The following is a 19,969-nucleotide window of genomic DNA, read 5'->3' on the forward strand; positions in this document are numbered from 1 at the left end:
CAGGCTTCAAACATAAAGATATAAAACTGTATTTTTTTGTGAAGAATCAACAACAAGTGGGACACAATCATGAAGTGGAACGGCATTTATTGGATATTTCAAACTTTAACAAATCAAAAACTGAAAAATTGGGCGTGCAAAATGATTCAGCCCCCTTAAGTTAATACTTTGTAGCGCCACCTTTTGCTGCGATTACAGCTGTAAGTCGCTTGGGGTATGTCTCTATCAGTTTTGCACATCGAGAGACCGACATTTTTTCCCATTCCTCCTTACAAAACAGCTCGAGCTCAGTGAGGTTGGATGGAGAGCATTTGTGAACAGCAGTTTTCAGTTCTTTCCACAGATTCTCGATTGGATTCAGGTCTGGACTTTGACTTGGCCATTCTAACACCTGGATATGTTTATTTTTGAACCATTCCATTGTAGATTTTGCTTTATGTTTTGGATCATTGTCTTGTTGGAAGACAAATCTCCATCCCAGTCTCAGGTCTTTTGCAGACTCCATCAGGTTTTCTTCCAGAATGGTCCTGTATTTGGCTCCATCCATCTTCCCATCAATTTTAACCATCTTCCCTGTCCCTGCTGAAGAAAAGCAGGCCCAAACCATGATGCTGCCACCACCATGTTTGACAGTGGGGATGGTGTGTTCATGCTGTGTTGCTTTTACGCCAAACATAACGTTTTGCATTGTTGCCAAAAAGTTAAATTTTGGTTTCATCTGACCAGAGGACCTTCTTCCACATGTTTGGTGTGTCTCCCAGGTGGCTTGTGGCAAACTTTAACCAACACTTTTTATGGATATCTTTAAGAAATGGCTTTCTTCTTGCCACTCTTCCGTAAAGGCCAGATTTGTGCAATATACGACTGATTGTTGTCCTATGGACAGAGTCTACCACCTCAGCTGTAGATCTCTGCAGTTCATCCAGAGTGATCATGGGCCTCTTGGCTGCATCTCTGATCAGTCTTCTCCTTGTATGAGCTGAAAGTTTAGAGGGACGGCCAGGTCTTGGTAGATTTGCAGTGGTCTGATACTCCTTCCATTTCAATATTATCGCTTGCACAGTGCTCCTTGGGATGTTTAAAGCTTGGGAAATCTTTTTGTATCCAAATCCGGCTTTAAACTTCTTCACAACAGTATCTCGGACCTGCCTGGTGTGTTCCTTGTTCTTCATGATGATCTCTGCGCTTTTAACGGACCTCTGAGACTATCACAGTGCAGGTGTATTTATACGGAGACTTGATTACACACAGGTAGATTGTATTTATCATCATTAGTCATTTAGGTCAACATTGGATCATTCAGAGATCCTCACTGAACTTCTGGAGAGAGTTTGCTGCACTGAAAGTAAAGGGGCTGAATAATTTTGCACGCCCAATTTTTCAGTTTTTGATTTGTTAAACAAAATTGAAATATCCAATAAATGTCGTTCCACTTCATGATTGTGTCCCACTTGTTGTTGATTCTTCACAAAAAAATACAGTTTTATATCTTTATGTTTGAAGCCTGAAATGTGGCAAAAGGTCACAAAGTTCAAGGGGGCCGAATACTTTCGCAAGGCACTGTAAGTCTCTGCAAGTTCCTGTGGTAATTGGGATTCTCTTGGCTCCAGCAATACAATCCCTCGATTGACTGGTCTTACTGGTGCCCTCATGGGCTGGAGCCCATTCTGCCATGCTCATTGCCTGAAATCAGCTCTGCCTGCCCCAGGACGTCTTCCTGGGGGCTTGAAAATTGCCCCGACCCCTCTGCCATTCCCGCAGAGTACCAGGACCTCCGGGGGAGGTTCAGTAAGGCCTGGGCCACTTCGCTTGCGCAACACCGACCGACCAGCCTGATACGCTGGCACACCGCTACAGCCCTGCGGCTACACTCCCTGAAGCCGAGACCACCCCCCTGCTCCAAAATCATTAGCCCCTCTGCTGGTCGTCCTCTGTTGCCCCGTACCTCCGGTATACTTCCTACTTGTCATGTGTCTAGATGTAAACCCATGTCTCACAGCCCTTTGTCTCCTGTTTCAAGGCCCACCCCTCTCCCATCGACGGCCAACCGGCGTACAGGGTGATACGTCTCCTGAAGGTTCAACCTCGGGGCAGTGGACTGCAGTACCTGGTTGACTGGGAGGGTTATGCCCCGGAGGAGAGGTGCTGGGTCTCCGCTAGGGACATCCTGGACCCAGGCCTCATCTCTTAATTCCAATGCTGACACCCGCTCAACCAGGTGGCGTCCCTAGAGGGGAGGGTACTGTCACGCCCTGCTCTGCTTCACCTGTCCTCGTCTCCACCCCCCCCTCCAGGTGTCACCCATCTTCCCTATTATCCCCTGTGTATTTATTCCTGTGTTCCCTGTTTGTCTATTGCCAGTTCGTCTCAAGTCAACCAGCGTTTTTTCCCCAGCTTCTGCTTTTCCCCAGTCTCTTTTTCTCTTCCTCCTGGTTTGACCCTTGCCTGTCCTGACCCTGCCTGCCTGACCACTCTGCCTGAGCCTGCCCGCCGTACTGTACCTTTACTCATTATTATCGACCCCTGCCTGCCTTGACCTGTCATTTGCCTGCCCCTGTAATGAACATTGTTACTTCAATGCAGTCTACATTTAGGTTTTACCTGAAACACAATACAGTATTTGTATTTTCTTTGGAAATTTGTCTTCTTGCTTTCTTATTCAAAACCAGACACACATTGTATTGTTGGATTTGTAAATAATAAGACAAATAATTAAAAAGAAATTACAAAAGTTCATTCATGTTTACCTCTGTCCAGTGGATGATGTACAACCTCAAAACATCAACAGGAACTGTACGGGATGAGAGAAAAAAGACATCTCACACAGCATAGAAAAACGGACAGCAAATCCCACATCCTTAAATAGACATTTTTCATCCTTTGATCGCCTCATCCAAAAATTCATCCTTCATATCACTTCCATCCTCTGACATTTCCAAGTACAGACGAGTAGGGAGGAATTTGATAATTCAGCCCTATAGGACATTCCCACATAGATCCCCCAGCTGATGAGTGCTGCTATGGAGTGTAACAGGAAGGTCAAGGATACACAGCCGCCCCCCCCCTCCTCCCAAACACCCCGCCTGCCTCTGTACTCGTCGGAGCTGGAGACAAGTCCATTGTTCGAAGCAGACAAGGCATCAATGGGGCATCAGCTGAGCTCCAGTTCAAAAGTCACTGAGGCCTCCACAGTCCCCAAATCCACCCGGCCCCATCCCCCCAGCACAAAGAGGTCCCAAGAGCCAACAAATACACAACACAGGCGTGTTTGTAAGTGTGTGTGTACTATGTGTAACTCGTGTGTGTGTGTGTGTGTGTGCGCGCGCGCTCACCATCCCGCAGGCGGAGCTGGTGGAGGTACAGGGGGCTCTGCAGCACATTACAGTGGCCTGCCTCATCCTCCCTAGTCAGCAGCATCAGGTCTGTGTAGATGAGCAATGTCACCTTCAGGGGGAGACAGAGGGCAAGGCACTGAGTCACAGAGCGTAGTACACAGAACAAAAATAAACACAGTTACAGTTCATACAAGGAAATCAGTCAATTTAAATAAATTCATTAGGCCCTAATCTATGGATTTCATATGACTGGGAATACAGAGATGCTTCAGTTGGTCACAGATATCTTGAAAAAAGGTAGGGGCGGGGATCAGAAAACCAGTAATTTGCCTCATGCAGGGTGACAGATCTCCTTCACATAGAGTTGATCAAGATGTTGATTGTGACCTGTGGAATGTTGTCCCACTCTTTTTTAATGATTGAGCGAAGTTGCTGGATATTGGTCGTACATGTCAATCCAGAGCATCCCAAACATGCTCAATGGGTGACATGTCTGAGTATGAAGGCCATGGAAGAACTGGGTCATTTTCAGCTTCCAGAAATTGTGTATAGATCCTTGCGACATGGGAATTATCATGCTCATACATGAGGTGATGGGGCAGATGAATGGCACGACAATGAGCCTCAGGATATCGCCACGGTATCACTGTACATTAAAATTGCCATCAATAAAATGCAATTGTGTTCATTGTCCATAGCTTATGCCTGCCCATACCATAACCCCACCGCCACCACAGAACACCTCTGTTCACAACAATGACATCATCAAACCGCTCACCCACACAATGCCATACTGCCTGGTACATCTGTGCCTACTGAAGATGGTTATGAAGTCTAACTGCAGTCAGGTGAAGACCCTGGTGAGGACAACGAGCACGCAGATGAGTTTCCCTGAGACAGTTTGACAATTTTTGCAGAAAGTCGATCGGGCAAACCCACAGTTTCATCAGCTGTCCGGGTGGCTGGTCTCAGATGATCCCGCAAGCGAAGAAGCTGGATGTGGACGTCCTAGGCTGGCGTTGTTACACACTGTATGCGGTTGTGATGCTGGTTGGATGTATTGCCAAATACTCTAAAACAAGGTTGGAGCTGGTATATGTTGGAGAAATTAACATTGAATTATCTGGCAACGGATCTGTTGGACAGATGCCAATCACACTCTCCCTCAACTTGAGACATCTGGGGCATTGTGTTGTGTGACAAAACTGCACATTTTAGAGTGGCCTTTTATTGTCCCAAGCACAAGGTGCACCTGTGTAATGATCATGCTATTTAATCAACTTCTTGATATGCCACACCTGTCAGATGGATGGATTATCTTGGCAAAAAATAAATGCTCACTAACAGGGATGTAAACAAATTTGTGCACAAAATGTATTTGTTCAATTTTTTGTCTTTGGAATATTTCAGGAATCTTTATTTCAGCTTATGAAACATGGGACCAACATGTTGCATTTTATATTTTTGTTCAGTGTATATACAGTCAGCTCCATAATTATCAGCACCCTTGAAAAGATCAGTAAAAAAGACTGTATAAAATAAATGGTAACACTTTATCTGGAAAGTCCATCCATAATACAGATACTGAGCTATATTATTGTATTCAACAAAGGAATGGATAAATTACATTATTTTATACTAATTACAATTGCTTAACAAGTAATACAAAATAAAGAAATAGTGGTAAAAAAATATTGGCACCCCTGTTTATAATGCTCTTACACCCTACCCTTATGATGATAACGACACTGACACTTTTTCTAAAATGTTTTATGAGATTGGAGAACACATTGGGAGGGATCTTGGCCATTCCTCCATACAGGATCTTTCCAGATCCTTGATATCCTTTGTTTGCTCTTACGGCTGCTGTCCTCTATTCAAACCACAGGTTTTCTATGGTGTTCAAGTCCAGGGACTGAGATGGCCATAGCAAAATGTTGATTTTTGTGGTCAATTAACAATTTTCTTTGTGGATATTGATTAGTACCTGGGGTTATTGTCTTCCTCGAAGACACACTTGTGGCAAAGTGTCATCCTCCTGGCAGAGGCAACCGGGTTTTTGGCTAAAACCTCCTGGAACTTGGTAAAGTTTATGATGTTGTTGACCTTTAACAAGGGCCCCAGGACCAGTGGAAGCAAAATAGCCACCACCATATTCTACCGTAGGTATCAGGTACTTTTCTGCATATGCTTCTGGTTTTCAAAGTCAAACCCACCCAGGGCCGTAGCGTCAGTGCCTTCAGAAAATATTCACACCCCTTGACTTTTTCCACATTTTGTTTTGTCAGCCTGAATTCAAAACAGATTCAATTGAGATTTTGTGTCACTGGCCTACACACAATACCCCATAATGCCAAAGTGGAATTATGTTTTTAAAAATGTTGACAAATTAATTAAAAATTAAAATAAATGTCTTGAGTCAATAAATATTCAACCGTGTTGTCATGGCAAGCCTAAATAAGTCCGAGAATTTGCTTAACAACTCACATAATAAGTTGCATGGACTGTGTGTGCAATAATAGTGTTTAACATGATTTCTGAATGACTACCTCATCTCTGTACCCCACACAAACAATTATCTGTAAGGTCCCTCATTCGAGCAGTGAATTTCAAACACTGATTCAGCCACAAAGACCAGGGAGGTTTTCCAATTCCTTGCAAAGGGCACCAATACAAATTGAAAACAAAGCAGACATTGAATATCCCTTTGAGCATGGTGAAGTTATTAATTACACTTTGGCTGGTGTATCAATACACCCAGTCACTACAAAGATACAGGCATCCTTCCAAACACGTCATTGAGTACCACTGTTCACAATTTCAAGCATGCTGGTGGCTGCATCATGTCATGAGTATGCTTGTCATCGACAAGGATAAGGGAGTTTTTTTAATAAAAAGATACAGAATAGAGCTAAGCACAGCAAAATTCTTAGTTCACTCTGCTTTCCAACAGAAACTGGGAGACAAATTCACCTTTCAGTAGAACAATAACCTAAAACAAGGCCAAATATACACAAGAGTTGCTTTCCAAAACTTTGTTACAATTTTGCCTTAAATCTGCTTGAAGATCTAGCAGTGATCAACAACCAACTAAAACTTGAATTTTTTTTTAAGAATAATGTTCAAATATTGTACAATCCAGATGTGCAAAGCTCTTACAGACTTACCCAGAAAGACTCACAGCTGTAATCACTGCCAAAGGTAATTCTAACAGGGATGTGAATGCTTATGAATTCAGAAATTATTCAGACCCCTTGACTTTTTCAACATTTTGTTACGTTACAGACGTATTCTGCAATTGATTACATCGTTCCCCCCCCCTTATCAATCTACTCATAATAACCCATAATGACAAAGCAAAAAAAGATTCAGAAATTTGAGCAAATTTATTTAAAAAAATTGAACTGAAATATCACATTGACATAAGTCTCAGCGATCACTGCCTTATTGCCTGCGTCCCTAATGGGTCCCCGGTCAAACGCTTCATTAAACACTAAAGCGAGCAGGCCTTTCTAATAGACCTGGCCCGGGTATCCTGGAAGGACATTGACTTCATTCCGTCAGTAGAGGATGCCTGGTTACTCTTTGAAAGTGCTTTCCTCACCATCTTAAATAAGCACGCCCCATTAAAAAAATGTAGAACTAAGAACAAATATAGCCCTTGGTTCTCTCCAGACTTGACTTCCCTTGACCAGCACAAAAACAGCCTGTGGCGTACTGCATTAGCATTGAATAGCCCCCGCGATATGCAACTTTTCTGGGAAGTTAGGAACCAATATACACAGGCAGCTGGGAAAGCAAAGGATAGCTTTTTCAAAGACATTTGCATCCTGTAACACAAACGCCAAAATGTACTGGGACACTGTAAAGTCCATGGAGAATAAGAGCACCTCCTCCCAGCTGCCCACTGCACTGAGGCTAGGAAACACTGTCACCATGATAAATCTACGTTATTCGAGAATTTCAATAAGCATTTTTCTATGGTTGGCCATGCTTTCCACCTGGCTACCTCTACCCCGGTCAACAACTCTGCACCCCCCACAGCAACTTGCACAAGCCTCCCCATTTCTCCTTCACCTAAATCCAGATAGCTGATGTTCTGAAAGAGCTGCAAAATCTGGACCCCTACAAATCACCTGGGCTAGACAATCTGGACCCTCTCTCTCTCAAATTATCCTCCGCAATTGTTGCAACCCCTATTACTAGACTGTTCAACCTCTCTTTTGTATCGTCTGAGATCCCTAAAGATTGGAAAGCTGCCACGGTCACCCCCATCTTCAAAGGGGGAGACACTCTAGACCCAAACTGTTACAGACCTATATCTATCCTACCCTGCCTTTCTAAAGTCTTCGAAAGCCAAGTTAACAAACAGATCACCGACCATTTCGAATCCCACCGTAACTTCTCCGCTATGCAATCTGGTTTCCGAGCTGGTCATGGGGGCACCTCTGCCACGCTCAAGGTCCTAAATTATATCATAACCGCCATCGATAAGAGACAATACTGTGCAGCCTTCTTCATCGACTTGGTCAAGGCTTTCAACTCTGTCAATCACTGCATTCTTATCGGCAGACTCAACAGCCTTGGTTTCTCAAGTGACTGCCTAGCCTGGTTCACCAACTACTTCTCAGATAGAGTTCAGTGTGTCAAATCGGAGGGCCGGTTGTCCGGACCTCTGGCAGTCTGTTAACAAACCTCCAGACGAGCTTCAATGCCATACAGCACTCCTTCCGTGGCCTCCAACTGCTCTTAAATGCAAGTAAAACTAAATGCATGCTCTTCAACCGATCGCTGCCCGCACCCGCCCGCCCGTCTAGCATCACTACTCTGGACGGTTCTTACTTAGAATATGTCGACATCTACAAATACCTAGGTGTCTGGTTAGACTGTAAACTCTCCTTCCAGACTCACATTAAGCATCTCCAATCCAAAATTAAATGTAGAATCGGCTTCCTATTTCGCAACAAAGCATCCTTCACTCATGGTGCCAAACATACCCTCGTAAAACTGACTATCCTACCGATCCTGGACTTCGGCGATGTCATCTATAAAATAGCCTCCAAAACTCTACTCAGGAAATTGGATGTGGTCTGTCACAGTGCCATCCGTTTCATTACCAAAACCCCATATACTACCCACCACTGCGACCTGTAAGCTCTCGTTGGCTGGCCCTCACTTCATATTCGTCGCCAAACCCACTGGCTCCAGTTCATAAGTATTTTCGAGGTAAAGCCCCACCTTATCTCAGCTCACTGGTCACCATAGCAGCACCCACCCATAGCATGCGCTCCAGCAGGTATATTTCACTGGTCATCCCCAAAGCCAACTCCTACTTTGGCTGCATTTCCTTCCAGTTCTCTGCTGCCAATGACTGAAACGAATTGCAAAAATCACTGAAGCTGGAGTCTTTTGTCTCCCTCACTAACTTTAAGGATCAGCTGTCAGAGCAGCTTACCGATCATTGCACCTGTACACAGCCATCTGTAAATAGCCCACCCAACTATCTCATCCCCATATTGTTATTTTTTGCTCCTTTGCACCACAGTATCTCTACTTCCACATTCATCTTCCGCACATCTATCACTCCAGTGTTTAATTGCTAAATTGTCATTATTTCACCACTATGGCCCATTTATTGCCTTACCTCCCTAATCTTACTACATTTGCACACACTGTATATAGATTTTTCTATGGTGTTATTGACTGTATGTTTGTTTATCCCATGTGTAACTCTGTGTTGTTGTTTGTGTCGCACTGCTTTGCTTTATCTTGGCCAGGTCGCAGTTGTAAATGAGAACTTGTTCTCAACTGGCCTACCTGGTTAAATACAGTTGAAATAAATAAAATAACAAATAAATAAATGAAAAAGTATTCAGACCCTTTACTCAGTACTTTGTTAAAGCACCTTTGTCAGCGATTAAAGCCTAGAGTCTTCTTGGGTATAATGCTACAAGCTTGGCACACCTGTATTTCTCCCATTATTTTCTGCAGATCCTCTCAAGCTCTGTCAGGTTGAAAGGGGATCATCGCTGCACAGCTATTTTCAGGTCTATCCAGAGATGTTCGATCGGGTTCAAGTCCGTGATCTGGCTGAGCCACTCAAGGACATTTAGAGACTTATGAGTGCTCTGGAGCAGGATTTCATCAAAGATCTCTCTGTACTTTGCCTTGTTCATTTTTTCATTAAACCTGACTAGTCTCCCAGTCCCTGCCGCTAAAAAACATCCCCACAGCATTATGCTGCTAACACCATGCTTCACCTGATTGGTGAGGTGCTGCAGAGATGGTTGTCCTTCTGGAAGGTTCTCCCATCTCCACAAATGAACTCTGGAGCACTGTAATAGTGACCATCGAGTTCTTGGTCACCTCCCTGAACAAGGCCCTTCTCCCCCGATTGCTCAGTTTGACCGGGTGGCCAACTCTAGGAAGAGTCTTGGTGGTTCCAACCTTCTTCCATTTAGGAATGATGGAGGCCACGGTGTTCTTGGCGACCTTCAATGCTGCAGACATTTGTTGTACCCTTCTCCAGGTCTGTGCCTTGACACAATCCTGTCTCGGAGCTCTATGGATAATTCTTCAACATCATGGCTTGGTTTTTGCTCGGACATGCACTGTCAACTGTTACTGTGGAACCTTCTATAGACAGGTGTGTGTCTTTCTGTTACGGTTTTCTTCTGATGAAGGAGAGGAGGACCAAAATGCAGCGTGGTTATTTTGATTCATGTTTAATAAAATAATTAACACGAACAATACAAAACAAGAACCGTGACGTGAAAACCTAAACAGCCTTATCTGGTGCAAACTAACACAGAGACAGGAACAATCACCCACAAAACACTCAAAGAATATGACTGCGATAAACACCTGCCTCTGATTGAGAACCACTTCAGGCAACCATAGACTTTTCTAGATAACCCCACTATACCACAATCCCAATACCTACAAACAAAAACAAGACAAAACACATAAGTAACCCATGTCACACCCTGGCCTGACCAAAATAATAAAGAAAACACAAAATACTAAGATCAGGGCGTGACAATTTCCAAATCATGTCAAATCTATTGAATTTACCACCGGTGGACTCCAATCAAGTTGTAGAAACCTCTTAAGGATGATCACTGGAAAAACAGGATGCACCTGAACTTAATTTCAAGTCGTATAGCAAAGGGTCTGAATACTTATGTAAATAAGGTATCGGTTTTCAATTTTTTATAAATTTAGCAAACATTTTAAATAACCTGCTTTTGCTTTGTCATTATCGGTTACTGTGTGTAGATTGATGAGGAACATTTTTAAATTTCATACATTTTTGAATATAGCCCCAATGTAAGAAAATGTGGATAAAGTCAAGGGGTCTGAATACTTTTTGTGTTTTTTCGGGTCTCCTCCATACTGCACAATGAGTATGAGATAGTGAGTAGCATTTTTTTGTTGCCTTTCTTATACTAATAGACTTTTCAAAGAGGGATGCAAGTTTGCTCTTGTTTGCTGAATGTTAAATACAGCAGCCAAAATAACTTGCGGGAAAGTTTGAAAATAAAGAACGCAATAAAGAATAAAGAAAGTCACCTTTTACTAGAGAGTATTACACGGTTATCAAAACGTCACGCCATGGTAAGCCTACACGAAACACAACCCTTATTTTAAGAGTTTCTAAAATCCCCTATGGGAAAAATTTATGGTGGAAAAACCATTGGAACTATTTCCTTGTTTGACCGCTAGGTTTAATGGGCATTATGACTCATACTGTGGTACTCTTTTGCCATCTCAGTCTCTGGACTTGAACTCCATTGAAACCTGTGGTTTAAATTAAAAAGAGGGCACAAGCACAGACAAAGAATATCAAGGATCTGGAAAGATTCTGTTTAGACTGTTCTCTAATCACATAAAACATTTTTAGAAAAAGGCTCAGTGCTGTCAGGGTGCTTGGATTACTGAAAACTGGGTTGGCAATCATTTTGACTCCTATCTTTTTAAGATTTTTTTTTACTACTTGTAAAACAAAATCTGTCTCTAAGCAATTGCAGTAGTATAAAATAATATACTTTTTGTGGTTGTTGCATGCAATATAGCACAGTATTTGTATTATTTATTTTATGCAGTCTTTTTTGCTCATCTTAATCAAATGGTGTCAATACTTATGGACCTGACTGTAATAATGTATAGCATAACATTTAAAAAAAATAACAGAACCATGAAATATATACATCTGCGCACTGTTGAAGAGAAGCAAAGCTAAGCTGAGACAATATGCCTGACTTAAAATACTGTTCCAGGACTGCCTGGAAAACAGTGGCAAGTGTTACTCAGTGGACAATCCCGGCTAATAAAAAGTTATTATAAACTCAATTAATAAGGACCATAAAATGTAAACTCGGCAAAAAAAGAAACTTCCTCTCACTGTCAACTGCGTAAATATTTGTATAAACATAACAAGATTCAACAACTGAGACATACACTGAAAAAGTTCCACAGACATGTGACTAACAGAAATGGAAGAATGTCCCCCTGAACAAAGGGGGGTCAAAATCAAAAGTGACAGTCAGTATCTGGTGTGGCCACCAGCTGCATTAAGTACTGCAGTGCATCTCCTCCTTATAGACTGCACCAGATTTGCCAGTTCTTGCTGTGAGATGTTACCCCACTCTTGCACCAAGGCACCTGCAAGTCCCCTGACATTTCTGGGGGGAATGGCCCTAGCCCTCACCCTCCGATCCAACAGGTCCCAGACGTGCTCAATGGGATTGAGATCCAGGCTTTTCGCTGGCCATGACATTCCTGTCTTGCAGTAAATCACACACAGAACAAGTGCATGGCTGGTGGCATTGTCATGCTGGAGGGTCATGTCAAGATGAGCCTGCTGGAAGGGTACCACATGAGGGAGGAGGATGTCTTCCCTGTAACGCACAGCGTTGAGATTGCCTGCAATGACAACAAGCTCAGTCTGATGATGCTGTGATACACCGCCCCCAGACCATAACGGATCCTCCACCTCTAAATCAATCCCGCTCCAGAGTACAGGCCTTGGTGTAAACGCGAATCCGACCATCACCCCTGGTGAGACAAAACCGCAACTCGCCAGTGAAGAGCACTTTTTACCAGTCCTGTTTGGTCCACCGACGTTGGGTTTGTGCCCATAGATGTTGCCTTTGATGTCTGGTGAAAACCTGTCTTACAACAGGCCTACAAGCCCTCAGTCCAGCCTCTCTCAGCCTATTGCGGGCACAGTCTGAGCACTGATGGAGGGATTGTGCATTCCTGGTATAACTCAAGCAGTTATGTTCGAATGCACCGATCCTGTGCAGGTGTTGTTACACGTGGTTTGCCACTGCGAGGACGATCAGCTGTCCGTCCTGTCTCTTTGTAGCGCTGTCTTAGGCGTCTCACAGTACAGACATTGCAATTTTTTGTCCTGGCCACATCTGCAGTCCTCATGCCTCCTTGCAACATGCCTAAGGCACGTTCACACAGATGAGCAGTGACCCTGGGCATCTGTCTTTTGGTGTTTTTCAGAGTCAGTAGAAAGGCCTCTTTAGTGTCCTAAGTTTTCATAACTGTGACCTTAACTGCCTACCGTCTGTAAGCTGTCAGTGTCTTTACGACCGTTCCACAGGTGCATGTTCATTCATTATTTATGGTTCATTGAACAAGCATGGGAAACAGTGTTTAAACCCTTTACAATGAAGATCGATTTGGATTTTTACTAATTATCTTTGAAAGACAGGGTCCCGAAAAAGGGACGTTACTTTTTTTGCTGAATTTACTGTAAGACACATCAAATCCAGCCATCTCCTTTCTTCTTGGTGAAAAGGCAGCACACATTTGTATTACTTTATCATAAACCGTCAGTCTGTATCTGAGAAGTAACTATATCAAGTTCTGTGTATCCTACATCACCATTAAAGAGACCCATATCATTGCATCCGAATTGGCACCATATTCCCTTTATAGTGCACTTCTTTAAACTTGGTCAAAAGTAGTGCACAACATAGGGAATGGGATGGCATTTGGGACACAGTCATAGCATTCCATTTCTCACACATTGTTCAGTGATATGGATCTGGCTTTTACCAGGTAATGTTTAATCCGTCCTAATAATACTGGTTGTGCATCTCTCTATGGGGTGTCACTGGAACAAACTAGAAACCTGACAGAGAAAATTGACATTTGTGCTGAAAAATGACTCTGGTTGTCACGCCTTGGTCATTGTGTTTTGTGTTTTCGTTATATATTTGGTCAGGCCAGGGTGTGACAGGGGTTTATGTTATTGTATTTCGTATTGGGGTTTGGAGTATTTGGGATCGCGGCTGATTAGGGGTGTTGTATAGGCTTGGCTGCCTGAGGCGGTTCTCAATCAGCTGTCAGGTGATTCTCGTTGCCTCTGATTGGGAACCGTATTTAGGTAGCCTGAGTTTCGCTTTGTCTTGTGTGGGTGATTGTTCCTGTCTCTGTGTAGTGTTCACCAGATAGCCTGTAATAAGTTTCACGTTCCGTTTGTTGTTTTTGTATTTATAAGTTATTTCATGTATCGCCGTTTTCTTCATTAAAGATCATGATTAACCACCACGCTGCATTTCGGTCCTCTCCTTCAACAAACGAAGAACGTCGTTACAGAATCACCCACCACACACGGACCGAGCAGCGTGGAAACAGGCAGCGACCGCAGGAAAAGCGAAAGGAGGAATGGACATGGGAAGACGTATTGGATGGCAAAGGTTGTTACACTTGGGAGGAGATACTGGCTGGAAGAGATCGCCTCCCATGGGAACAGGTGGAAGCACTGAGGAGAGCAGAGGCAGCTAGAGATAAGAGTCGACGATACGAGGGAACACGGTTGGCAAGGAAACCCGAAAAGCAGCCCCAAAAATGTATTGGGGGGGGGGGGCTCAGAGGGAGAGTGGCTGAGTCGGGTGTCAGACCTGAGCCAACTCTCCCTGCTAATCGTGAAGAGCAGTTGCAGTGGGAGAGGCTGCATCACTTGGAGAATTGGACATGGGAGGAGGAACTGGACGGAAAAGGACCCTGGGCTCAGCCTGGAGAATATCGCCGTCCCAAGGAAGAACTAGAGGCGGCTAAAGCAGAGAGGCGCTGGTATGAAGAGGCAGCACGGCGACGCGGATGGAAGCCTGAGAGTCGGCCCCAAAAATGTATTGGGGGGGGGCGCTTACAGGGAGTATGGGTATGCCAGGTAGGAGACCTGCGCAAACTCCCTGTGCTTACCGGGGGACTAAAGAGACCGGGCAGGCACCGTGTTATGCTAGTGAGCGCACGGTGTCTCCAGTGCGGGTGCATAGCCCGGTACGGTTCATACCAGCCCTTCGTATTGGCCGGGCTAGAGTGGGCATCGAGCCAGGTAAGCTTGGGCAGGCTCGGTGCTCAAGAGCTCCAGTGCGCCTGCACGGTCCGGTCTATCCAGAGCCACCTCCAGACACCAGTCCTCCGGTAGCAGCTCCCCGCACCAGGCTTCCTGTGCGTGTCCTCGCTCCAGTATCACCAGTGCCCGCACCACGCATCAGGCCTACTGTGCGCCTCGCCTCTCCTGCTCTGTCGGAGTCTCCCGCCTGTTCAGCACAGCCAGAGCCTTCCTTCCCTCCTGCGCTGTCGGAGTCTCCCGGCCTGTTCAGCGCAGCCAGCGTTTTCCCCCTCTCCTGCGCTGTCGGAGTCTCCCGCCTGTTCAGCGCTATCAGAGCCTTCCTTCTCTACAGCGCTGCCGGAGCCTCCTGCCTGTTTGAAGCAGCCTGAGCTGCCAGTCTGCAGGGTGCTGTCAGCCTGCATGGAGCAGTTAGAGCTGTCAGTCTGCATGAAGCAGCCAGAGCTGTCAGTCTGCAAGGAGCTGCCAGTCTGCAAGGAGCTGCCAGTCTGCAGGGAGCTGCCAGTCTGCATGAAGCAGCCAGAGCTGTCAGTCTGCAAAGAGCTGCCAGTCTGCAAGGAGCTGCCAGTCTGCAGGGTGCTGTCAGCCTGCATGGAGCAGTCAGAGCTGTCAGTCTGCATGAAGCAGCCAGAGCTGCCAGTCTGCAAGAAGCTGACAGTCTGCAAGGAGCTGTCAGTCTGCAAGGAGCTGTCAGCCTGCATGGAGCAGTCAGAGCTGTCAGTCTGCAAGGAGCTGCCAGTCTGCAAGGAGCTGTCAGTCTGCATGAAGCAGCCAGAGCTGTCAGTCTGCAAGGAGCTGCCAGTCTGCAAGGAGCTGCCAGTCTGCAAGGAGCTGCCAGTCTGCAGGGAGCTGTCAGTCTGCAAGGAGCTGCCAGTCTGCAAGGAGCTGCCAGTCTGCAAGGAGCTGCCAGTCTGCAAGGAGCTGTCAGTCTGCAAGGAGCTGTCAGCCTGCATGGAGCAGTCAGAGCTGTCAGTCTGCAAGGAGCTGTCAGTCTGCAGGGAGCTGTCAGTCTGCAAGGAGCTGTCAGTCTGCAAGGAGCTGTCAGCCTGCAAGGAGCAGTCAGAGCTGTCAGTCTGCATAGAGCAGCTAGATCCGCCAGTCAACCAGAATCTTCCAGATCTGCTAGTCAACCAGAATCTTCCAGATCTGCTAGTCAACCTGAATCTTCCAGATCCGCCAGCCAGCCAGGATCTACCGGAGCCTACTACCTACCTGAGCTTCATCTCAGTACTGGGCTTCCTCTCAGTACTGGGCTTCATCTCAGTACTGGGCTTCATCTCAGTTCCGGGCTGCCCCTCAGTCCCGAGCTGCCCCTCAGTCCCGAGCTGCCCCTCAGTCCCGAGCTGCCCCTCAGTCCCGAGCTGCCCCTCAGTCCCGAGCTGCCCCTCAGTCCCGAGCTGCCCCTCAGTCCCGAGCTGTCCCTCAGTCCCGAGCTGTCCCTCAGTCCCGAGCTGTCCCTCAGTCCCGAGCTGCCCCTCAGTCACGAGCTGCTCCTCAGTTCTGTGGGGTTCTGGGTGAGGACTATTAGGCCATGGTCGGCGGCGAGGGTGGATTATCCCAGGACGCGAAGGGGAGGAACTAGGACATTAATGAAGTGGGGTCCACGTCCCGAGCCGGAGCCGCCACCAAGGACAGACGCCCACCCGGACCCTCCCTATGGTTTTGAGGTGCGTCCGGGAGTCCGCACCTTGGGGGGGGGGGGGGGGTTCTGTCACGCCTTGGTCATTGTGTTTTGTGTTTTCGTTATATATTTGGTCAGGCCAGGGTGTGACAGGGGTTTATGTTATTGTATTTCGTATTGGGGTTTGGAGTATTTGGGATCGCGGCTGATTAGGGGTGTTGTATAGGCTTGGCTGCCTGAGGCGGTTCTCAATCAGCTGTCAGGTGATTCTTGTTGCCTCTGATTGGGAACCGTATTTAGGTAGCCTGAGTTTCGCTTTGTCTTGTGTGGGTGATTGTTCCTGTCTCTGTGTAGTGTTCACCAGATAGGCTGTAATAAGTTTCACGTTCCGTTTGTTGTTTTTGTATTTATAAGTTATTTCATGTATCGCCGTTTTCTTCATTAAAGATCATGATTAACCACCACGCTGCATTTCGGTCCTCTCCTTCAACAAACGAAGAACGTCGTTACACTGGTGCAAAGGCAGACCAATAATGTAGGAAATATAACTATTCAAAAATTCCAAGACTAAAGAAAAAAGGCGTATTGGTAGGAAATGTCAATGTTAATTGTTGTGCATACCTTATGTGGTCATTGTTCTAACATTACGTTACTTGGTATTACAATGGTAATTCAGTAATTGTGTTATAATTGAAACAAAGTTTAGCTTTTTTTAATTGCACAAGAAGAATAGGGACTGTTCCTTATTCCACTGGTGTAAAAACAAGAACCACTCAACTTCATCGCTGTGCAATTACAAAGCTACGGCTAAACTATTATGTAATAATCTAACCATGTCATTACAGTGTAATGACACAGGTAGAAGAGCAACAATGTGAAGTGTCAGCGTAAATGACACAACAGAAGAGAAAGGATGTTGTACCTTGATAGACATGCACTGGCTCTCATGCAGGATCATCTCCTCTGAGAGAAGAAGTGTTCGCTCGCTACACAGTTCCAGGGGCTACAAGAGAGAACACAACAGTAAACACCCCTGTGCTAATAATGCATGATTTGATATCATATATACTGAATATGCCATTTAGTACACTCTTTTATCCGAAGCGACTTACAAAAATTGTATGCACGCATTACTGTATGATTTGCCCCAGCACGAATCAACCTACTATCCTTGGTGTTGCAAGCACCATGCTCTACCAAGTTAGACAAAATCATATCCTGTGTGTATATCCTATCTTTCTATCTCTCTGAAATCAAACCTCTTAGGTCGAGTTTAAATCGGATGCTAAATAACATTACACCATCACAATCATGAATCTCAGTAATGCTGGGTCATGTTCACTAGGCCCGAAAGGGAAGAAAACAGTCAAATGGGGAGGTACTGTTGGAACTTGTCAAATAAGAAACAATCGTTTTCGCTTTGCGTTCCACAACAATTTGATATGTTTTGCTATAACGTCACATCAAACACTACCCTGCTGTCAGTTTGATAGTCTTCTACTTGCTTCTCATCCAGACACCCCAATCATGCATCTGATCAGTTCAGCCAAGGGACAAATATGACTGACAGCAACAACAACAGACCCACCAGTCAGCTCAAGAAAAACATGATCATGTAATAACACAAATTAATAAAACAAAAGAGCCAACCTGAACAAAGACGGGGAAGATGAGGGTTTTGGGCGCCAGCGTGACGTAGGTTCCGTAATTGGAGTAGGGCAGATGAGACTGGACAATGGTGCAGTTCTGGTAATTGCCATAGCTGGGTTGGTAGCCAGATGGGGGTAGCATGGTAGCCGTCTTACCGATGATGGAGCGTTGAGAAGATAAGCCTGTGGCCTGTAGCCCGCTAGCAGTGTCCTGTAGAAAGCCATTGCCCTTCTGAAGTCCACCGCTTGGGTGACTTTGATAAATCTTACCTGTTTTGGTAAAACATGAATGCAAGAATATCCTCTCAGAAAAATATACATAGAAAGTTAACATACTGTACAGTACACTCCCCTATGTATTTATTTAGACAGTGAAGCAAAAACATTAAATTTGTCTCTAAACTCCAGCATTTTGGATTTGAGATCAAATGTTTCATATGAAGCGACAATATAGAACCACAAACTCTGGACACTGGACACTCGACGCTGACAGACACAGCAAACCTTCTTGCCACAGCTCGCATTGATGTGCCATCCTGGATGAGCTGCACTACCTGAGCCACTTGTGTGGGTTGTAGACTCTGTCTCATGCTACCACTAGAGTGAAAGCACTGCCAGCATTCAAAATTGACCAAAACATCAGCCAGGAAGCATAGGAACTGAGAAGTGGTCTGTGGTCCCCACCTGCAGAACCACTCCTTTATTGGGGTGTCTTGCTAATTGCCTATAATTTCCACCTGTTGTCTATTCCATTTGCACAACAGCATGTGAAATGTGTCAATCAGTGTTGCTTCCTAAGTGGACAGTTTGATTTCACAGAAGTGTGATTGACTTGGAGTTACGTTGTGTTGTTTAAGTATATTTTTTTGAGTAGTATTTATTTCAGCTTTTATTTCTTTCATCACATTCCCAGTGGGTCAGAAGTTTTCATACACTTAGTATTTGGTAGCATTGCCTTTAAATTGTTTAACTTGGGTCAAACGTTTTGGGTAGCCTTCCACAAGCTTCCCACAATAAGTTCCCACAATAAGCTCCTGACAGAGCTTGTGTAACTGAGTCAGGTTTGAAGGCCTCCTTGCTCGCACACGCCTTTTCAGTTCTGCCCACAAATTTTCAAAAGGATTGAGGTCAGGGCTTTGTGATGGCCACTCCAATATACCTTAACTTTGCTGTCCTTAAGCCATTTTGCCACAACGTTGGAAGTATGCTTGGGGTCATTGTCCGTTTGGAAGACCCATTTGCGACCAAGCTTTATTAACTTACTTTTAACTGATGACTTGAGATGTTGCTTCAATATATCCACATAATTTCCCTTGCATATGATGCCATCTATTTTGTGAAGTGGACCAGTCCCTCCTGCAGCAAAGCACCCCCACAACATGATGCTGCCATCCCCGTGCTTCACGGTTGGGATGGTGTTCTTTTGCTTGCAAGCCTCCCCCTTTTTCCTCCAAACATAATGATGGTCATTATGGCCAAACAGTTCTATTTTTGTTTCATCAGAACAGAGGACATTTCTCCAAAAAGTACAATCAAACGAGCCCGCCCGTTCTTTGTCAGTTGCAAACCGCACTCTGGCTTTTTTATGGCGGTTTTGGAGCAGTGGCATCTTCCTTGCTGAGCGGCCTATCAGGTTATGTTGATATAGGACTCATTTTACTGTGGATATAGATACTTTTGTACCCGTTTCCTCCAGCATCTTTACAAGGTCCTTTGCTGTTGTTCTGGGATTCATTTGTACTTTTCACCCCAAAAGTACATTCATCTCTAGGAGACAGAACGCGTCTCCTTCCTGAGCGGTATGATGGCTGCGTGGTCCCATGGTGTTTACAATTGCGTACTATTGTTTGTACAGATGAACATGGTACCTTCAGGTTTTTGGAAATTGCTCCCAAGGATGAACCAGACTTGTGGAGGTCTACAATTTGTTTTCTGAGGTCTTGGCTGATTTCTTTTGATTTTCTCATGATGTCAAGCAAAGAGGCATTGA

At 45.0% G+C, this 19,969-nt stretch overlaps 1 protein-coding gene across 2 annotated transcripts in view; it reads right to left on the reverse strand.

Moving 5' to 3' along the window:
- Window positions 1–19,969, reverse strand: part of rgs3b (regulator of G protein signaling 3b) — a 74,072-nt gene that overhangs the window by 22,323 nt on the left and 31,780 nt on the right. For both annotated transcript variants that reach the window (XM_020472334.2, XM_020472335.2), the window contains 4 exons: window positions 17,981–18,249; window positions 17,253–17,333; window positions 3,333–3,444; window positions 2,748–2,791 (listed from right to left, as the gene is read on the reverse strand). In XM_020472334.2, the coding sequence (XP_020327923.1) occupies window positions 2,748–2,791; window positions 3,333–3,444; window positions 17,253–17,333; window positions 17,981–18,249 (506 nt within the window). The remainder of the gene's footprint in view (window positions 1–2,747; window positions 2,792–3,332; window positions 3,445–17,252; window positions 17,334–17,980; window positions 18,250–19,969) is intronic.

Source organism: Oncorhynchus kisutch, linkage group LG3 (assembly GCF_002021735.2).
Source record: "Oncorhynchus kisutch isolate 150728-3 linkage group LG3, Okis_V2, whole genome shotgun sequence".
NCBI classification, from domain to species: domain Eukaryota; kingdom Metazoa; phylum Chordata; class Actinopteri; order Salmoniformes; family Salmonidae; genus Oncorhynchus; species Oncorhynchus kisutch.